General features: G+C 36.0%; 1 protein-coding gene across 1 annotated transcript; it reads right to left on the bottom strand.

Moving 5' to 3' along the window:
- Positions 1–2231: 2231 nt before the first annotated feature.
- On the bottom strand, positions 2232–6507 carry LOC110447053. Its single transcript, XM_021492468.1, has 2 exons — positions 6441–6507; positions 2232–4817 (listed from the first exon to the last, which is right to left on the bottom strand). The coding sequence occupies exon 2, from the start codon at positions 4649–4651 to the stop codon at positions 3041–3043; it is 1611 nt and encodes a 536-aa protein (XP_021348143.1). The 5' UTR covers positions 4652–4817; positions 6441–6507; the 3' UTR covers positions 2232–3040.
- Positions 6508–20485: the final 13978 nt, after the last annotated feature.

The following is a 20485-nucleotide window of genomic DNA, read 5'->3' as shown; positions in this document are numbered from 1 at the left end:
CAGAACAAAACTAAATACAGGTGACAGAATAATTAAAATTAGACTTGGTTTCGGTTCCTCATCAAGCTCTTCGTGACTCTTATTTCAATGTAGACCAGGACTACCCTCACAAGAAAAACACGATAAACATCAAACAGTTAACGAGTTCTTATAAAACAACTACAGCTTATATTTCAGAAGTGAAAGACTCATGTTCAACAGGTCTTGAGCTCGTACCCCAATGATGTGCAGTAAAAAATATTCTCTAAAGCTATTAATGTATTACAGTCTTCATGTTCTGACTTCGAATTTCGACAGAGAATATTAACAGAATATTATGAAGATTTGCATAGGAAAGATATTAAAGGCTATTGATTTCATATAGCGATAAAGACGTCGTAAAGGACTTACTCAGATATCATAGGCATTGCATTCGAGAGGTTTGAATACAACTGGTAAGGGTTTATAACACGTTTCCAGAAGTTATGGTATAGTTTCAAGAGCAGTTTGTTAGGTTTGTTGACTGAATTTGTGACTGTAAGCTGTTACTGACGAGTTTGTCTTCAGTTTAACTCATTTAACCACTTCATGAAATCGGCCATATCAATACAGAATGATTTAATTAAGATTACTTGTTTATACCCGGATCTTGTGTATGGTACAAACGTAGACCTAGAATGTTGTTTGATTTGTTTAGATTTGTTAGACACTTCAAGACCATGTGTTCCGGAAAGATTAGTGTCTTGTGCTTTATTGTTGACACTTGACTTGTATGACAGTTATTTATTACTACTTTTAAATCATCTTACTAATTATGGTATAGTTGTACAAGGCATGAGGTCTCATAAAAGACGGGGTTTTCTTGCGTTGCTACGGCCGTTGTCATAGACGCGTGTGTATTAATACAGACGGGTTCCGTCACCTCAGTAACATCAATGTTTATCTTTCTAAGTACTACTCTGTACCGGATTTTGAAATAAACTTTCATCAACTGCAAGGAATTACTTTAAGATCATTAATGTCTGAGTATTTATTATTAATTTTATCATTCAAAAAAATAATAAATGTACATGGAAATATTGTCGTTATCTTGCTTGGTCAGTTTCCTTTCATCCGTCTTCTTAAAGTAAAGCGTAAATTGCTTCAAATATGTGGCTTATTTTCTATGAATGTAACAGATCTGTATTCAGTTATACAAGATTCGCTATTAAATAACTTTGTTTTAGAGGAAGCACAAGTTTAGGTCGGTGACTGATATCAAATATTAATGTTAACCGGTCACGTGATATACCAAAACAAAAGGATATATGACCCCCAAATAATGTTCTTCGTGCCAGTAGCGATGCTATTTGACTACGTGACGGAGTAGTATATTGGTTTCATATAAGAAAGGGGAAATACAGACATAATAGGACTTTGAGTATTTTCAAATATTTATTAATGCATAGATGTTGATTCGTAATATCAAATTATATTTGAAACTAATTACATTTGATAAATTCCAACCACACATTTAAATAAAAAAAAGGCTAAAATAATAATATTTCAAAAAAAAAAAAAAATCAGTAGAGCATAATTAGTTCCGTGGCATTGAAATCAAAGCTATGAATATTGGGGGAAAAAATCCAATGCGGCCTCATTCCTCAACTGATATTAATCTTATACTTTTAACCTCAAAAGTTTACCAATGTCATATGTATTTAAACGGATTTAATTAAGCAACGTACCAATATTATTACCTATGACTCTTGGTTATTCAAAACAACTGGTTTAATTATTTTAACACAACAAGATCATTCAATATAGCTAACGTTGTAGTTCTTCACCTAAGCATGATTACTGCCCAAATATAATAATCCGAGGCTAGTTTGGCGTTCAGAGAAAATTGTTTAAACGTATTTAACACATTTCACCCTTTGACCTTGAACGTAGGGTACGGTATTTCATTTAAACAATATTAACCCCAGTAACCTTTAATATAGATCAATTTTTGAATTCAAAAAATGTCTAATGCCTTTTCTCTCATTTCCATGTGTATAAGATAGAGCTATCCATGGTAAGAAAGATATGTAAGAAATCTCCATCTTACAACCCTTTTCACGTGACGTGACGTCATAATTGTTCAACAATGACGTGACGTCACGAAATGGGAAAACGCCGATGCCGCAATGCGGAAAGGTGACATGATGAAATTAAAAGTTTTTAATATTTACCATACACGTGAAAAAGAAGAAATTATTTTTTCTGCGCTAACTCTGTTTGCTAATGTGTATGCTCAGTTTCGCTGATAAAGTCGATATTTTCAAAATGGAAGCCTCGGTTTTTACCTGTAAACCCCTTTGGTGGAATTTCCCTATCCTACACCCCTGGACATGAACGAGTCTTATAATATAAAATAGCTACCAGCCTACTTTTATGACTGTATGCATGTTTTGACATTTTGACCCCTGTGACCCTGAAAGTAGGTCGAAGTAATTTTTTCACAAACTTTGCTTATCCCGAGAAACTACCAGTGAAATATCCTTACCCAAGGCCTTTCCGTTATTTAGAAAAAGATGGTTCAAAGAAAATGTTTAGTGACGAAAGACTCTGCGTCATGGCATAGCATAGGTTCAATTGCCCTTTGGGAATGTGGGAAATACAACAATATTGATTGACGATTTACATGGTTTTAATAATACTTTGAAACAGATGGAATTCGATAAAAGGAGAGAATGGATTAAATTGATACCAAGTTATTATAACTGATTTATCCAATCGATTGATTACCAATATATGTACATACTTATACATCTCAAAACTAAAATGGTAAGGTCATAGATTGTTATTATTTATCTTTTCATTAAAAATCATCACAAAACCTTTTTTGATTGACTTTCGTTGGGAAGTGTTAATGCAAGCTATCACATCATTAAAGACAGTATTTGCAGGATAATTATAATAATTCTTTCCAATATAGAGGAACTAATTGTTTGATGCGACACTTCTGAAATGTGTCTAACGAGTTGGTAATGTTTGACCTATGTACTACACATAAAAGTTATAACAAATATAGTCTGATTCAAACACTTGTGTACTGTAGACGTTTCACATTATGATCAGAGAATACTCTGCCAAACACAGCCCACAGCACTCCCTCCGTGTCTACGCATACAGTCCGGGGACGTTCTATGTCAGTATGCAGCACTCTTAGGTATTGCCCATCGCCACTCAGGAGATGTAAGCATCTGTTGGCAAATTCAGCAACCACCAGGTGTCCGTGACTGTCGTATGTTACAGCACGGGGAAGAGTTAGAGACATAGATCTCCTGTAATGTTGGGATTCTCTATACCTGTATAACTGCTGTAGTTGTCTGTCCAGCACAATGACTGCATCTTTGTCCTTACCACCATCTCCTTTCTGATCTGTATCAACGACAGCGACATTGTCATTGATTGGACATTGTGATATACTCTGTGGTGAACGCACGATCGGTTTCTTGAACAATGATGTTTTGGTGCCGATACCGGGATTTCCTCTCGGAGTGTACTCGGTAATTCTATGTTTTGTTCCCACAAGGATACGTTCATCTCTTGTAACACACAGACATCGGGGTTCATTCTTTGTTTCGAATCTGCGGGTCAGTTTACCTGAGGTCAGCTCCATGACACTGTTATCGGCAGTAGAACATGCCCATAGGTTGTGTGTAGTAGGGGATAAAGTGATATCTTTGATGTCGACAGGACTTTGTATCTCCTGCTGTATCTCTCCTTGGCTGTTTAGGTGGGTCACTTTGTACCCGTAACTTGTCCACACGCCACCACCACTTTTGGGACACAAAGCATTTATTCGACATGGAGATTTCCATTCTGATATAATCTCAGTCTGAGGAAGAAGGACCTTTTCCGGGCCTTGACCTGTGTCTGTGTTCCCTTTAACTGATTGTTGATGTCCGGAAGGTAGCGGGTTATCATAAACTGATGTTTCATTTGATTGGTCAAGGCCGGTAGAGGACTGAAACTGTTCCGATGGTCTCAGGGAAACCTTTCCAAATGCCTCCTTCAAGATTGTATTCCTTCTGTTGTTTGGGGTGAAGTTGGCAGAACCTAACTTTGGTTTTTCAGGTAAGGTGATGTTTGTCTGAAGTCCTTTTGAAAGGTCAAACACCTGGATATCTGTGCTTGTCTGAAGAGTTTCCTTACAGTGTGTTAGTTGTTCCTTTAGGTCTGCTAGTTTTTTCTCAAGTTCAGTACTGTAACCGGTGAGCAGTTTAGTATTTTCTTCTTCTAAATGTTTCAACCGAGCTAGTGTTTCTGCTATCAAAACATCAATATCCTCCTTAAGTTTCTCCCCTTCCTTTTTTACTTCTTCCGCTACACTCTCGTAATGTTTCATGTCTTCACTCAGACTGTTCTGTGTTGCACTGATTTCCTGATGAATTTCAATCAGCTCTTTTTGCTCAGTTTCATTTATGAATGTTTTTATTCTACGTTTGTTGTCGGGAGTAACTTCACTCAGTAAGATAATATCATGACCTTTGTGTGAAGTGGACACACATTTGGCACATATGACGTCATAACATGTCTCACAAAACCAATCCAAAGTCTCGCCTTTGTGTTGTACACATGTAGTTTGATCCTTGCCGCGAACCAATATCTGTCCTTCATAGAAAGAAATCGCCTTTTCTGCCATTTCACTCCACTATTTCTGAGGTATTGCAATTATTACTATCATTATGCTATACGTATGTCAATACAAAAGTAGCGGATCGTTATGAAACTTATGTGATACAATGATCATCTTTAGTCTTTACTCTCAACAGTGATTATCTGCTTTCTGTGAATTTTCAGCATGAATTCTGTAACAAAAATAGAAATGAAGTCATTAAATTATCCCAAATATCCCAATTTTTTGTGCACTGAATGTTTAATCTTCAAAAGAACGTGATTAGTTTAATAGACCTTGCCACTGGACATGCAAAGTTCTCTAATAATTGCTGGTGAAAGTTGACGCTCGTAGCTACATTTACTTGCAATTAAGATGGCGCAATTCATAAACGGCAACTTTTATTTCATGTAAATCATGTTTGACGGACCTTTTTCAGACACACAGAAACTTAAATTGCACGAAAGATATCAAATGCAATTTTTAAAGCGTACCCATTTCCCAAATACTATTTTGGAAGTAGATACATGCGATGGTGATAACTGCATTTGTCAACATCAAAATTACACAAATCTCAATACGGTTGTCGAAGCTATCATTGTTAACACGGAAATATTGTTTTGTTTGAGTCATGAAACTCCACATCTGTTCTTTCCGCCATCTTTGAGGTTAGTAAGTGTAGTTATCCGCATCAACTTATCCTCAGGTGTTGTAATACTAAAACTACGTATTTTCGTTTAATGATTTACTATTTTTTACAAGCTACATATTTCACCGAACATGAATAAACTACCATGTTTTTATTGAAGATTGTTGAACGATTAATCATCATTGAATTTTATATTATCCTTTGGTCACGAAATTAATTATAAAATTAGCCAGGATAATCTAACCAGGCTAGTACCAGAATGAAGAATCGGAGTGTACATTGAGTTACGGCAATGACTCATGTGTATTTATTTATATATATATTTGGCGTGTGCAGTTGTCAAAATAACTGTTTGTCTTATTGTCTCCAATTACACGATATACAAGCATAGTATTTCCCTCCTGCAAAGTTTGATATGTGTGTCTTTTATTTTGGGAAACAAAAGCGACAAACTTTTCTATCCATTGTAACATTACCGATCTATATATTCCCCTCTTTCAAACTACTACTCAATTTCTAACACGTCTCCTGGCGATTTCTCGTTTTTTGGCCTTGGTTTAGTGGGTTTACCAAAGCGAAGACGGTAGTTAGCGTGATCACATGGAGGCGATACACATACATACCGTAAAGAACAACAATGATTGTGACAATATATGTGTATGTGTTGTCTTTTATATTGGGAAACAAAAGCGACCAATATTTTTCTTCTATCCATTGAAACATTTCGGATCTACATCTATATTTCCCCCCTCTTACTTGAACTTATTCATTTCCTCACACTTCTTTTGGCAATGCCTCACTTTGGCCTTGGTGCAGTGTATATTATCCAAGCGAAAAAGGTTATGAGCGTTATCACAATACACAAACATACCGCTTCCCAGCACACACACATACATTATACACATCAGATGGAGGCACATCCCTAAATGGCATCAGTTGTTTATAGAATGCTAAAGTTAGATTTATTTTACACTTGTATACAATTCCGTTCAATTCCTCACGTCATTTTGTTCCACCCAGATGTCCCCTGTAATTGTGCACTTTACCGTCAAACACATAAAGTGTCATTAGATAAAGTTTAAAACATTGTTTGAAGTGAGATAAGAATTCATTCCACACATAAAGTGATACAATACAATTAACAACATTAACAAATTGTAAACATACCTGTTATACTGTTTCTTCCACGTGTTTACAGGTAGACAGTCCTAGTTGCCGATGGGTTTACCTGGCCAACGCTATGACTTATGAAGCGATCACAGTGCTTTGTGTGTAAAGTAATATGATATAAGAGGTGTGCTTATACAGTTGACAATAATTCTACTTCCTTGTTCATAGTGCTCGCCATATATACTTACAAACAGCAATATAAGGGTAGATCGTGACAGCAAACCACTTATATATGTGTGTATGTATGTGTGTATGTATGTATGTGTGTGTGTTGCTCCACATACATGACACCTTGTGCTATTGATTAGCCCTGCTGGAATCGGAATGATCAAGTATTTCAAAAGTTCAAATAAAAATAGGGTGGCTTTAAACAGCAGCCATTATCATACTTCGAGCCGAATGAACACATATTTGATAATAACTGGAGCTTGTGTAAGTCTAGCATTACATTTTATTTAAAATTTACCAATGTTTTAATAAATACACAAACAATCATCTGATGTATCGCAGCAAAATGATATTGATTACACGATGCTATTTTAAATACAAACATTTGGAGGTGATTTTGAGTTTTTTTGATAAATGATCTTTTATTAACCTAACGCGTTATCTTACTTTGTCAGTTTATTTTGTTGGGCTTTTTAACGTAAAACGTTAAAATATTTCCGATGCGCTATTGGATTTGTATGAATTTTCAAACTCAATACAACATGTACATTTAAATCACACAAATAGGGAGGGCAAGGTTATATTAACAATATCAATGTTTAACTGACATATTTCAAAGTGTTCATGACCCATGATGTTCGTACTGCCTGTAGCAATAATTATCGACTACGTGACAGAAAGATAGACTTATATCATAAAAAGGAGATATATAGACAAAATGAGACTTTGAGTATCTTCCAACATTTTTTTATGGAATGCAGCATTAATGATGATTTGTAGGAATAGGTGAAGCGTCCATGTAAAAGAATAGATAAATACATCTGGCATGTGCCTGGCAAAGAGAGTTGATATGTGATACCGTGTGACCGTTATAAAGATAAAGCTGGACGTAAGCATTTGTTATACATGTATGCATTCGTGTTGGTCTAAAGCTCCCCTTCACCTGAATTTTCACACCTTGACGAGTTACGTAAGTGCCCCGGGTGGGGAAAACTACAGTCCAGGTACAGGTACAAAGTGGCTATGTTTACCTGGATACGTGACCTTGTCTATATGTGTTATTTTACATGTGTCCATTTAGGTCGTTTAAAAAACACCAAAAACACGATTTCTAAATTTAAGAAAATAAAGATAGAAAGATCAGCTTGTATATGTAGTTAGAATATAGAAATATTTTTAACAAAAGGCCAATGGCCACGTGGACTCGCGACTTTTTTCACATGCATTGTACGATTTTAATCAGCTGTCAAAAAATATTATGCAGAGTCCTCACGCTTATCCTCTGATGATAATATCAACACCTTCATGACTATAATATTCGCCAGTCAGAGATCCGGAGATACCCTCCCTTTGGCCTCTAACAGCAAGTCACAATGGCAAGCTGCTGGTTGTTATTGTTCATAAGGATCGATTTCAAAATAAATCAACTAATCGAAGAACTGAAAAAATAAACTATAATAGGTCTTGGGAACGTAATACGTTGACGTTGACATATGCTCAGAGAAGATTAGTAAAAAGTGGATATTAATGTTATGATAGAAATATGTTTAAGTATATAAGCATATTACTGTATTTTTTTTCTCGGTCGCGATATGTACCTTTGAATAAATTAAATGGGATATATATATATATATATATATATAATATATATATATATATAAAATATATAACAAATACATGTAGATCAAAAATAATCTGATAAAATGGTGTTAAACCAGGTTTGCCAATCATTATATAACTGTGATAACATATGTGATATCAATGGTTTTTGAAATGCCAATCATTTCTAAATATAAGTCCTCCCGCGTAATAACTGAAAGGGCCACATACCATTCTCAACCTTTTAAAGGAGTCTTTTGAGTTTAACATTCTTAGAATTAACAAGGTTGTCAAATCAAATTAATGATACAAAACCGAGTTGGATTTTAAGGTTCTTAAATAAATGATTATTGTGTAGAAACAGTAGGGATTCATTGGTGAGACCACTATGAGACTTGTAATTTTTACATTATATTCCTAATTTGGCACATAACTGGGAGGGGAGGACATATCAGGGCTAAGTGGAGGAGAGGCCTGAATCATATGTAAAGCGCTTTAGAGTAATTTTACAAATTATATAGGGCGCTATATAAATGTTGTTTATTACTATATTATTAGGATTAGGAATAGGGCAGTCGGCGAGATGGAAAGATGCTAATGCAGCAGAGAGGAGAAAGCAAGCACAGGGAGAGATCAGGCAACAGGAAGAGGAAGCAAGGAAGGTAAAAGCAGTGAAGATGGGGAGTCAAGGGGCATGGACCCGATGGGAGACGGAAGAGAGGAAGATGACATGGGCAGAGATCTGGAGATACACACCATGGCAGATACAGTTCATTCTCAGAGCTGTTTATGATGTGCTTCCAACACCGACAAATCTTCACAAATGGGGATTGGTGGAAGATCCTACATGTCACTAATGTGGAAGACCCAGAAATCTGGAACATATTTTCTCCTCCTGCGAGGTACTCATACTCTTGAGAGGGAAAGGAAGAAAACACATGAAATACAAAGGGGACCAACGTTCATTCGGTTCCACAGAGAGGAACAGACACCATCGGGAACAGCAAGGAATGCCAACCTGGGTATTATTGGAGGAGCAGGAGACTGGTATAGCGTGTGGATCTTGAAGGGAGGAAATTATTTTTTTACGGAGATCCTAGAGACAACACTACGACCAGACATAGTGTTGTTATCACACAGCAAGAAGAACCTGGTGGTAGTGGAACTGAATGTGCCGTGTGCCGTGATGGAGGATGCTCGGAGCCCTCGGTATCACGGGAGTAGTAAGGAAAATGGCAATGAGAGAGATGAGGAACGAATCGGAACGGGCATCACGATGGCTGTGGATGCGGAGAGGAGACAGTAGCTGGAAGCCAACCGTCGGAGAGTAGGGACTGATCACCCCTGCTGGCCCACCATCCGGAGAGAGTTTCAGGTTAGGGGTTGAAACCCTCGACGATGGATGGACCTGGCTGATGACGACGACGGTTGAGCAGCAACAACAACAGCTGTATTCAGGTAATTATTATCTTCTACGTACACGTAATTTTAAAATCTAAGCTGAAAGTACTTTAAACTGTATTGGTAATCGTAAAGGAAAACTGACAATGCTAATAAAATGTAGAGGTCCTTTAAATTCCATTCACCGCGCCGCGTAAAACATGCCTGTCCAGACCAAGCTGTACACATGTGGCCTCTCTATGGCTACATAGGGTGCTATATTTAGTAACTCTGACTTATCAACTTATTCGTGATTTTCTCCGTTATAAAACTATCTCTTGGTCGAAAAAAAACTATGTACCATCTGCCTATCTCAATACGAATGTACGGCAACTCTTGAACTTGTAGATGAAACATAAAGTAGTTAATTTGTCCTCACTAGGGCAAAATTCATTACTTCCGGGGAAAAAATGACTGCATAGGACATCGCAAGTCCAAAAATCGAGATTATACGTTTCAACACAAAGCCGTATATATTGTTAAGCCATTTCTCAATTTACACTAACCGCTATTGCCATCGCAAAACGTTCGTCCATCGTCCTCACAAATGTGCGAAAGCAATAATCGTTCAGATTTTAATCGTTCGCGCATCGTGCACACACCGTGTGCACACTACACATCGTGTAACGTTGTACGTTGTTCGATTCCACAATTGTACTTGACCCCTCTGACCTTTAAAGTACATGTAGGTCGATGACATTTTAATTCTCAAACTTAACTTATCCAAGGAAACTACCTGGGAAATGTCCTGACAGACGACGGATACGCGCCACAGCATAGCATAAGACCACTTGAGAACAGATGAGCTTAAAAATGGTTTATACTTTGTAGCATATGCAATTCATAGAAAACAGAGAATTAATTCAATAAATGCCAAATGATTAAGATAGATTCATCAAATCGATTGAGATTTTCTCATATATGATATATGATAACCTTGTGAGTTTGGATAAATAGCATTGTACATCTTTATGAGTTAGATAATTGGTATCTCCTATTACCAAACTAAATTAGTAAGGTCAAATTATGATATTATTTTTCATATCTTAAAATATATAAGCAAATATTTATTATTTAACTTTGATTGAGAAATTATAATTTGAATTATAACATCATTAATAGCAGAAGAATTTAGGAAGATACTTATAGATTATCACAAAAACTGTTTTTCATCCCTATTCTACAACCTTATATATTTCTCCATATGTTAAAACACAACTAAATACCATATCTAGCATAAATATAGGTGTAATGATCATTGAGATCCTCGATCTGAGACTAACGTAAGCAAGCAGAAGATATCCGCAGAGGAATACCATGAATCTTAAAACTATGTAGAAAGATATTTCTAAACAATATAATCGCCATTGGCTTCTCCATATGCACGTTTACTCTGGTGTTGCTACAATCACAATATTTTTTTATAACTGTATAATAATTTTCTATTTGACGGATTAATTTCTGACGCGGATCATCTTTGTGTGGATACTATGTCCAGTTCAAGACGTAATCTGGCGCAAGCGGACGTTCTGTTTTTGAGAAAATCCATTCTCATGTTGTTCTGAAGTCGTGCCTTTAGGTTGTTCTTAACTTCTTCAGTATTCGTCTACTGACAACTCACGATGATGAACTTCTCATACTAACAGTTTGTGCTATTAAGCATTTATCATTTATGGAATACCTGTGTGATGTATCACATCTCTTGGTAATGTTTGACTTATATACTATACATAATTGTGATAACATGTAGAGTATGGTTTAAACACTCGTGTACTGGAGACGTTACAAATCTTTTTCAGTGCCATGTGTACCAAACACCGCCCACAATACTTCCTTCGTGGCCACACATAAAGCCCAAGGTCTGCCTATGTCCGTATGTAGCAGTCGCAGGTATTGTCCATCACCACTCAGCAGAAGGAGGCATTTGTTGGCATAATCAGCCATCACCAGATGCCCTAAACTTTTGTTCGTTAGAGCCAAATAGCCTCCTGGCTAGGGTCAAGGCAAAACTAGAAAGATATGTAAGGTATTGGGGATGGGGAGAAGAGAAAGGGGACAACGCACTATTATCATTATTACTTTTACTATTATTTGTCCTTACCAGGTACATGTAAGACCTATCTCTGTTAAGGTTTCCTAAAGGCAGACAACTTGGGATTAACAATCTCACATAATTAACACATACTTCAGTATAAAACTACTTTCGTTTGAAATTAAACAGATGACTATTAGTGTTTTACAATCACCTATAATAGAATACAATTTATCCTGTTTAAACATATCAAAATGTAATTTTGAATAATCAGAAAAATTACAACTTGTATATTGATATTATGTGATAGTCAATTGATATTTTATTTCTGCTCATTCAATTATCATATAATACATTTTGCCTTTATTTCCCAAACAATGACCTAACTTTGTACTTCAGTCTATTAAACTAGCGTTAACACCGTACTACACTTGAGTTATCACAGTTGTGCACTGGAGTTAACACAGTAGTGCACTGGATTTAACACCGTAGCACACTTGAGTTAACACCTTTGTGCGCTGGAGTTAACACGGTAATGCACTGGATTTAACCCCGTAGAACACTTGAGTTAACATCTTTGTGCGATGGAGTTAACACCATAGTGCACTGGAGTTAACACCGTAGTACACTTGAGTTAACACCTTTGTGCGCTGGAGTTAACACCGTAGTGCGCTGGAGTTAACCCCGTAGTACACTTGAGTTAACACTGTGGTGCGCTGGAGTTTACACCGTAGTGCACTAGAGTTAACACTGTAGCGTTCGGGAGGGCATTACAATGTCTTGTCTAGTACACTACCTTGTTCACCACATGTGCACTACATAATGCACTATATAACAAGTCAAGTTTGCTCCCATCTCTTTACACTGAATTTTTACTTTCAAATGAATTTTGGTAGTTTGATACGACATTGGCACTGGACATGCATAGTTCTCGACTTACCATCTAGAAATAACTGGTAAAAGGTAGATGCGCGTTAGTAGAATTACTTCCATTTAAGACAGTGCAGCTACCCGCATCAACTTTCCCCCAGTTAAGTAATAATAAAACTACGTATTATCATTGAAAAATATCAAGCTGTTTACAAGCTACAAAATACAAAAAAAAAACATAAATGGTTAAACAATTCATGATCATTTATGTTTATAATATCCTTTGGCCACCTTCAAATACAAAATTATACAAGAAATTTCACGAGGATATCATCATAGGGAAAAACGGAGCATGCTAATAAAGGAAACATTACATATGTTTAATAGTTGAATTACGGCAAAAACGTGTTCCTATCTATGTGTATTTATTTAAATGTACCTTGCGTCTGTAATTATTTTGTCTGTCACCTCCTATTACATCATATGACTTCTGTGCCTCCTGCATAATTGGATGTTTGAGCCCTTAATCTTGGGAATCAAACCCGACAAATATGAACTATTTTTTCTATTGCAACATTCCGGTTTTGTAATTTCTTTTGTAATGATTTGTTTTTCATTTTCTAACGTTTCGTTTTGTTATACCTCGCTTTTGGCCTTGGTGTAAGTTTGTTTACCCAAGCAAAGAAGGTTGTTAGCGTAATCACAGTGAGACAAATATTACACACACACCCACCAGCACGCACATATAAATTACATACAAGACGGCACGTCCTTAAATGACTCAAGTTGTTTATAGGACGCTTAACTCATTCTACAAAACCCTTCCTTATTCATTTTCTAGCAAGATGTCTCCCTGTACTTGTACGCTTTCTCGTCAAAACGCGTATGGTTTCATTGATACAATTTTAGGCATGAATACATTTCAAACAAAAACAAAACACCACCACAAGCAATAGCAACAAATTATCAACATAACTGTAATGCAAAAGGTTTGTCTTCTTTGCCAGGTGATTACAGGTACACATACCTGGCCATCTGTGTTTACCCGGCCAAAGTTATACATGTACCTACATGTACCTTAATGCTTTATAAAAGAAGTTGTTTGCACAGTTGATTTAGCTCTACTTCCCTGTTCTCAATGTCAATATACTTATCTACGGCATTGTAAGGCCAGATTGTGACAGCGAACCCCTGATATGTACACCGCTGTCTTTAACAATGGGATACCACATATTTCTTGCTAGCTATTTATTATGTATAAACAGTTATTTTTATTGGTTATTTAACAAAGATGTTCTTAAGAACTGTGACATAATAAACTAAATATAAGCACGGAATAAAAATTAAATTTAGTTTCGGTACTTAATCAATTTCTGCACGATCTTGATTTCAACGTAGACAAGTACTATGATCATACTGCACCACATAAAGACACCTAGTGTGACTTTAGCTGGCTTAGTACTCACTGCAACGAAATGAGTTAATAAATATCACTATTGTAGAGGTTGCGAGTTTGGATCCAGAATGAATGGCTGTAAGCCATCACAGTCGTGTGTTATAAACTGTCTACATTCCATAGGTTACGAGTTCAAGTACCGGTTATTGGCTGTACAGAATATTGCTTAGGAGTTGTGAAAGATTTCAATTTTACCGGGATGTCGAGTTCGACTCCAGGAAAAGGACGTTACAGGACTAATATCATGAAACAAACAGGATGATCATCGAATAGTTACTTAAGGTTATTTCAGGAGTGAATGACTCACGTCCAAGTGGTTGTGAGTTATTATCCAGATGATTTGTAGGGAAGAATTTAATATTCTCTAATACTATAAACGTGTTACAGTCTTCATGTTTCGATGTCGAATTCCGACAAATAATCTTAAAAGAATATTATAAGGATTTGTAAAGGATATATTTTTATAGCTTTTGATTTCCAATATTGATATAAAGATATACGGGGTTGCATTCTAGGGGTTCGGACACCAATAGTAGGGGTTAATAAAACTTTTTTTCAATTATTATAAAATACTTTCAACAGCAGTGAATGGAAAGATGGACTGAATATGTGTCCGAACAAAAGTAATGAACTTTAAAGCTGTTCATGATGAAGTTGTCTTCAGATTAACTCATTTTACTGCTTCATGAAATCCACCATAATATTGAGAATTATTATATTTGAATTATATATTATATATATATTTGATTATAGAGAATTATTATATTTGAATTGACACGTAATTTGTAATATCCAGAATATGTTTCAGTCTAACATAACAATGGGTTGTTTTTCTAAATCGTCAATATTTTAATAAAAATACAAACAATTTTCTGTCGTTTAGTAGACTGATGCTTTTTAGTCGATGCAACATTATACATAATATATATTCATTGTCTCTAAATGAAGGTCTAAATCAATGTTTATATAACCAAACTAACAAACCGTTCATGACATATCCATTTCAGAACTCTTTTGATAGATTTAGATTTGGATGTTGAAGGACAAATCTCAAACTTAAATGAGTAAGAGTTCTTCAAAATGTTAATCTTAGTGTAACACGGAAGAGGTCATATTAAAAAAATCGAAATAACACTGCAATGTTAACAAAACCGTGCTGTAGGCAACATATGAACAAAGATAAGATACAAACGTAGACCTTGACTTTTGTTTGAGTTTTTGGATTTGTTAGACATTGCAAGACTGTGTTCCGGAAAAGTAAGTGTCTTCTGATTTATCGTTATCACTTGCCTTGTATGAGATGTATTAATTATTCGTTTTAAAAATCCTTACATATTATGGGATGGCTGTGCAAGAGGTGAGGTCTCATAAAAGACGGTTGCTTTTTGTGTTGCTATGGCGTTTTCATAGACGCGCGTGTAGTAATACAGAAGAGTTCCTTCATGAAGATTAATTTCAATCTTTCTAAGTGCTACTTTGTAGTGGATGTGGAAATAAAACAATATTCAACTGCAAGGAATTCCTTTAAGAACATCAATGTCTGAGTACTTATTACTAATTTTAACAATCAACAAAATAATTAATTTACATTGAAATATTGTCGTTATCTTGCTTCGTCAGTTTCTGTTAATCAGTCTTCTTAAATAAAAACGTGAAATGATTCGAAAAAAGTTTTTTTTAATATGTATGTGAAAAATCTGTAGTTAGTAGTACAAGATTCGCATTAATATAACTTTGTTTAGAGGGAGTACAATATAAGGTCGGGGACTGATATTAATGTTAATCGGTCACGCGACATACAAAAAAGATATATGACCCCAATTAATGTTCTTGGTGCCAGTAGCGATGATAATCGACTACATAACGAAGCATTAGACTTGTATCATATAAAAAAGGGTAAATAAAGACATAATAGGACTTTGAGTTTTTTCAAATATTTATTTATGCATTCATTTTGATTCGTAGTATAAAAGTATATATGAAACTATTTACATTTAATCAATTTCAATTTGAACATACTTACAATTATTTTTTTCTAAAATAATAACATTTTAAAATAAAATAAGTATAGCATAGTTAATTTCATCGCATGTACATCAGAGTTGTGGCTATTGAAAAAAGAGAGTCCCAATGCGGTATTAATCTCATACTTTGTAACCTTCAAAAATTGACCTATGTCAAATATATCTACATTAATTAATGACTTTTTCCATATCACACCCAGTATCAACCCGAGACTGCAATATCAGCCCGAGGGCCGAAGGCCTGAGGGTTGATATTGGTCGAGGGATGATACTGGGTGTGATATGGAAAAAGACGTGTTTTATTCTGTTAATTGCATACTTACTAATACAAACTACAATCTTATGATCTATTTTTCTTTTAAAATATTGAAAAACGAAAAATTTCCAAAAGGGTTGTGATACGGGTTTTGCGGGCTGATACGGAGAGGGCTGATACGGGTTTTGGGGTGTGATATGGCGGAGGCTGATACGTGTGTTTGGGGTGTGATACGGCAATGGGCTGATATGGGTTAGAGCAATTGTGTCATATCGCATATACAAAAAACCCGTATGGATTAGTAAGTATGTGATAAAAATTAGTATAGCATAATTAATTCCGTCGCATTTACATCAGAGTTGTGAATATTGAAAAAAGGGTCCAAATGCGGCCTCATTGCTCACCTTGTATTAATCTCTTTGTAGCTCCAAAAATTGACCTATGTCAAATAGATCTCAGCGGACTTAATTAAGCTACGTACGAATAGTATTACCTATGACTCCTAGGTATTCAAAACAACTGGTTTATTTCTTTCAACACAAGATCATTCAATATAGCTCACTTTGTAGCCCTTCACTTCAGCATGATTACTAACCAAATACAATAATTCGAGGCTATGCGGTCATTCTGAGAAAAATATTTAAACGTATTCAACACATTTCACCCCTGCGACCTTATAAGTTGGGCATGCTATTTCATTTAAACAATTTTAACCCCAGCCACCTTAAATATAGTTAATTTTTTAAATTGAAAATGTATAATGCGTTATATTAGATAGCTACCAGCCTGTTATGATGACTGTGTGAATTGTTTGACATATTTGACCCATGTGATCTTGAAAATAGGTCGAAGTCTTTTTTTCACAAACTTTGCTTATCCCGGGAAACTACCAGTGAAATATCCTTACCCAAGGCCTTTCCGTTATTTAGAAGAAAAGGTTGTTCAAAGGGAAAGATATCCGACGACAGATTCTGCGCCACGGCATAACTTACGTTCAATTGCACTTCGGTAATGTGAGCTATAAACAATAATGATAGACGATTTATATAGTTTTAATTATACTTTGTGAAAAAAGAGAATAGATTAAATTGATGTCGAGTAATTATAATTGATTTATCCAATCGATTGAGATTTGCTGAGATAGAATATATGATAAACTCGTAAGTTGGATATATATAGCATTGTGGATATTAACATGTGAAGAAGTTAGATAATTGGTATTATTATTACCAATATATGTAAATACTTATATATTTTACAGTTTCAAGTGTAATTGACTCAATAACCTTTGTTTAGGTCATTATCATTATCACTCAATAATGATAGTCGTTCTCGTGCGCGTAGTGAATCATACATCGTGTACATATGTGTACGTCAACAACCCGGGGGTTTCCATTGCTATTTTTGGAAGTAAACTGAAGTACCGGGGATACCAGATTTGTACAACTTATTAGTGTATTCATGCAAAAGATACTTTGTTGAAGTTTATACATTCCGATGACGTCACGTTTTTTTACAGCGCCCGATGATTACTGCACCGACTGACACGACGGCTAGGTTTTGTGTTTTTCTGCGTGTTTGTGTTCATTTACTTACGTTTACTTTCATGACATAGTGTAAACAATACCCAGAAATACGATATTAAATTCAATTTTGACAATTATGTTCGATATACGGCAATTTTGCCGTAATATTTTGAACTGCACTCGATAAGGAAGTAGTAATGGTAATCACAGGACGGGTTCGATAAATTTACATGACCGACAAGTCATATGCCTGCATATATACTGGTATTTGGATCACAGCACACGAACAAGATTTTATGATTATTGAAGTAAAAATCAAAATTATAAAATTACTTCGTGTGTTTGTGAATTTGTATGCACTATGCTTAGTTACCGGTGCCATAGAGTCTACAAAAACACAGGAGAGTTCCAAAACTGCGAGCCGTTGGTGCCATATCATAGCGTTCCGGAATTAAACTTGACATCTTTTGGTATTAAATACAACTGTTGAGATAAACTGGTAATATTATAACAGTTTACGAGTGAGAGTGAAATATTGTACGAGTGCATCAGGTTACGCAACTTTGCAAGTTGTGCTGAAAATAGCCGCATAGAGCCACTGCGAAGTAAGAATTATCGCAAATGAGTTATGATTACATGTTTAAGAGCGAATATACAAACCAATGTCATGTTTATGTTGAAGAGATGCAGCTGATTTCGTTCGTATATGTCCTAGTTTGGTCGTATCATGTCACAGTGGCCTTCGAAGCGGTGCGCGAAGCGTCACCGTATCACACAACTGGCTTGCATGAAATGCTTATAATCCTCCCGCGGGATATATTCCGGTTAAAAGAACGCGTTTTATATAATATTAAAGACAAGTTATCAGGTGATTACTACAATGGAACTCGGGTAAATTAATCATAATCGTCTTCGATTATTCAAATTTACCTGAGTTCCAGTGTAGTTATCACCCGATAACCTAAACTTAACAGAAAGGTTATCCTTAAGTATCTCAAAACTGAAAAGGTAAGGTTATAATTTGTTATCATTTATCTTTTCATTGAAAATAACAACAAGACCATTTTTGATTAATTTTGATGGGAGATTGTATTTACAGGATAATTTTACTCATTCTTTCCAATATAGAGGAACTAATTGTTTAATGCGACACTTATGTAATGTGTCACATGAATTGGTTATGTTTTACCTATGTACTACACATAAATGTTATAACAAATCTAGTCTGATTCAAACCCTTGTGTACTGTAGACGTTTCACCTTTTGATTAGTGTTAGATAAACCAAACACCGCCCACAGAACTCCCTCCGTGTCAACACATACAACACAGGGTAGTTCTATATCAGTATATAACTTTCGCAGATATTGTCCATCACCACTCAGCAGATGTATGCCGTTGTTGGCGAAGTCAGCTATCACCAGGAATCCTTGACTGTCGTACGTTACATCCCAGGGAAAAAAAGTTCGAGACATAGATCCGCTGTAATGTTGTGATTCTCCATACCTGTATAACTGCTGTAGTTGTCTGTCCAGCACTATGACAGCTGGTTCGCCCTTACCACCATCTTCTTCATCATCTACATCAACGACAGCGACATTGTCATTGATTGGACATTGTGATATACTATGTGGTGAACGCACCATCGGTTTCCAGAAGAAATATGTTTTGGTGCCGATACCGAGATTCCCTTCCGGAGTGTACTCGGTAATTGTGTGTTTTGTTCCCACAAGAATATATCCATCTCTTGTAAAACACAGACATCGGGGTTCATCCTTTGTTTTGAATCTGCGGGTCAGTTCACCTGATGTCAGCTCCATGACACTATTATCGGTAGAAGAACATGCCCAGAGGTTGTGTGTGGTAGGGGATAAATTGATATCTGTGATGTAGGCAAGACTCTGTATCTCCTGCTGTATCTCTCCTTGACTGTTTAGGTGAGTTAATTTGACCCCGTCACTTGTCCACATGTCACTACCACTTTTGGGACACATAGCATTTATTCGACATGGAGATTCCCATTCTGATAGAATCTTAATCTGTGGTAGATGGACCTTCTCCGGGTCTTGACCTGTGTCTGTGCTCCCTTGAACTGATTGCTGATGTCCGAAAGGTAGCGGGTTATCATCAACGGATGTTTCATCTGACTGGTCAGGGCCGGTAGAGGACTGTGACTGTTCCGATGGTCTCAGGGAAACTTTTCCAAATGCCTCCTTCAGGATTGTACTCCTTCTGTTGTTTGGGATGAAGTCGCCAGAACCTAACTTTGGTTTTTTAGGTAAGATGATGTTTGTCTGAAGTCTCTTTGAAAGGTCAAACACCTGGATATCTGTGCCTGTCTGAAGAGTTTCCTTACAATGTTTCAGTTGTTCCTTTAGGTCTGCAAGTTTTTTCTCGAGTTCATTCTTGTAACTGGTGAGCAGTTTAGTATTTTCTTCTTCTAAATGTTTCACCTGAGCTAGTGTTTCCGCTATCAAAACATCAATATCCTCCTTAAGTTTCTCCCCTTGCTTTTTTACTTCTTCCGATACACTTTCGAAATGGTTCAAGTGTTTGTCCAGACTGTGCTGTGTTAAACTGATTTTCAGTTGAATTTCAATCAGCTCTTTTTGCTCCGTTTCATTTATGAATGATTTTATCTTACGTTTGTTGTCGGGAGTAACTTCGCTAAGC

Source organism: Mizuhopecten yessoensis, unplaced genomic scaffold (genome assembly GCF_002113885.1).
Source record: "Mizuhopecten yessoensis strain PY_sf001 unplaced genomic scaffold, ASM211388v2 scaffold3139, whole genome shotgun sequence".
Taxonomy (NCBI): Eukaryota; Metazoa; Mollusca; class Bivalvia; order Pectinida; family Pectinidae; genus Mizuhopecten; species Mizuhopecten yessoensis.
Note: the sequence above shows the minus strand (reverse complement) of the source record. Positions and strands in the feature narration are given on the sequence as shown.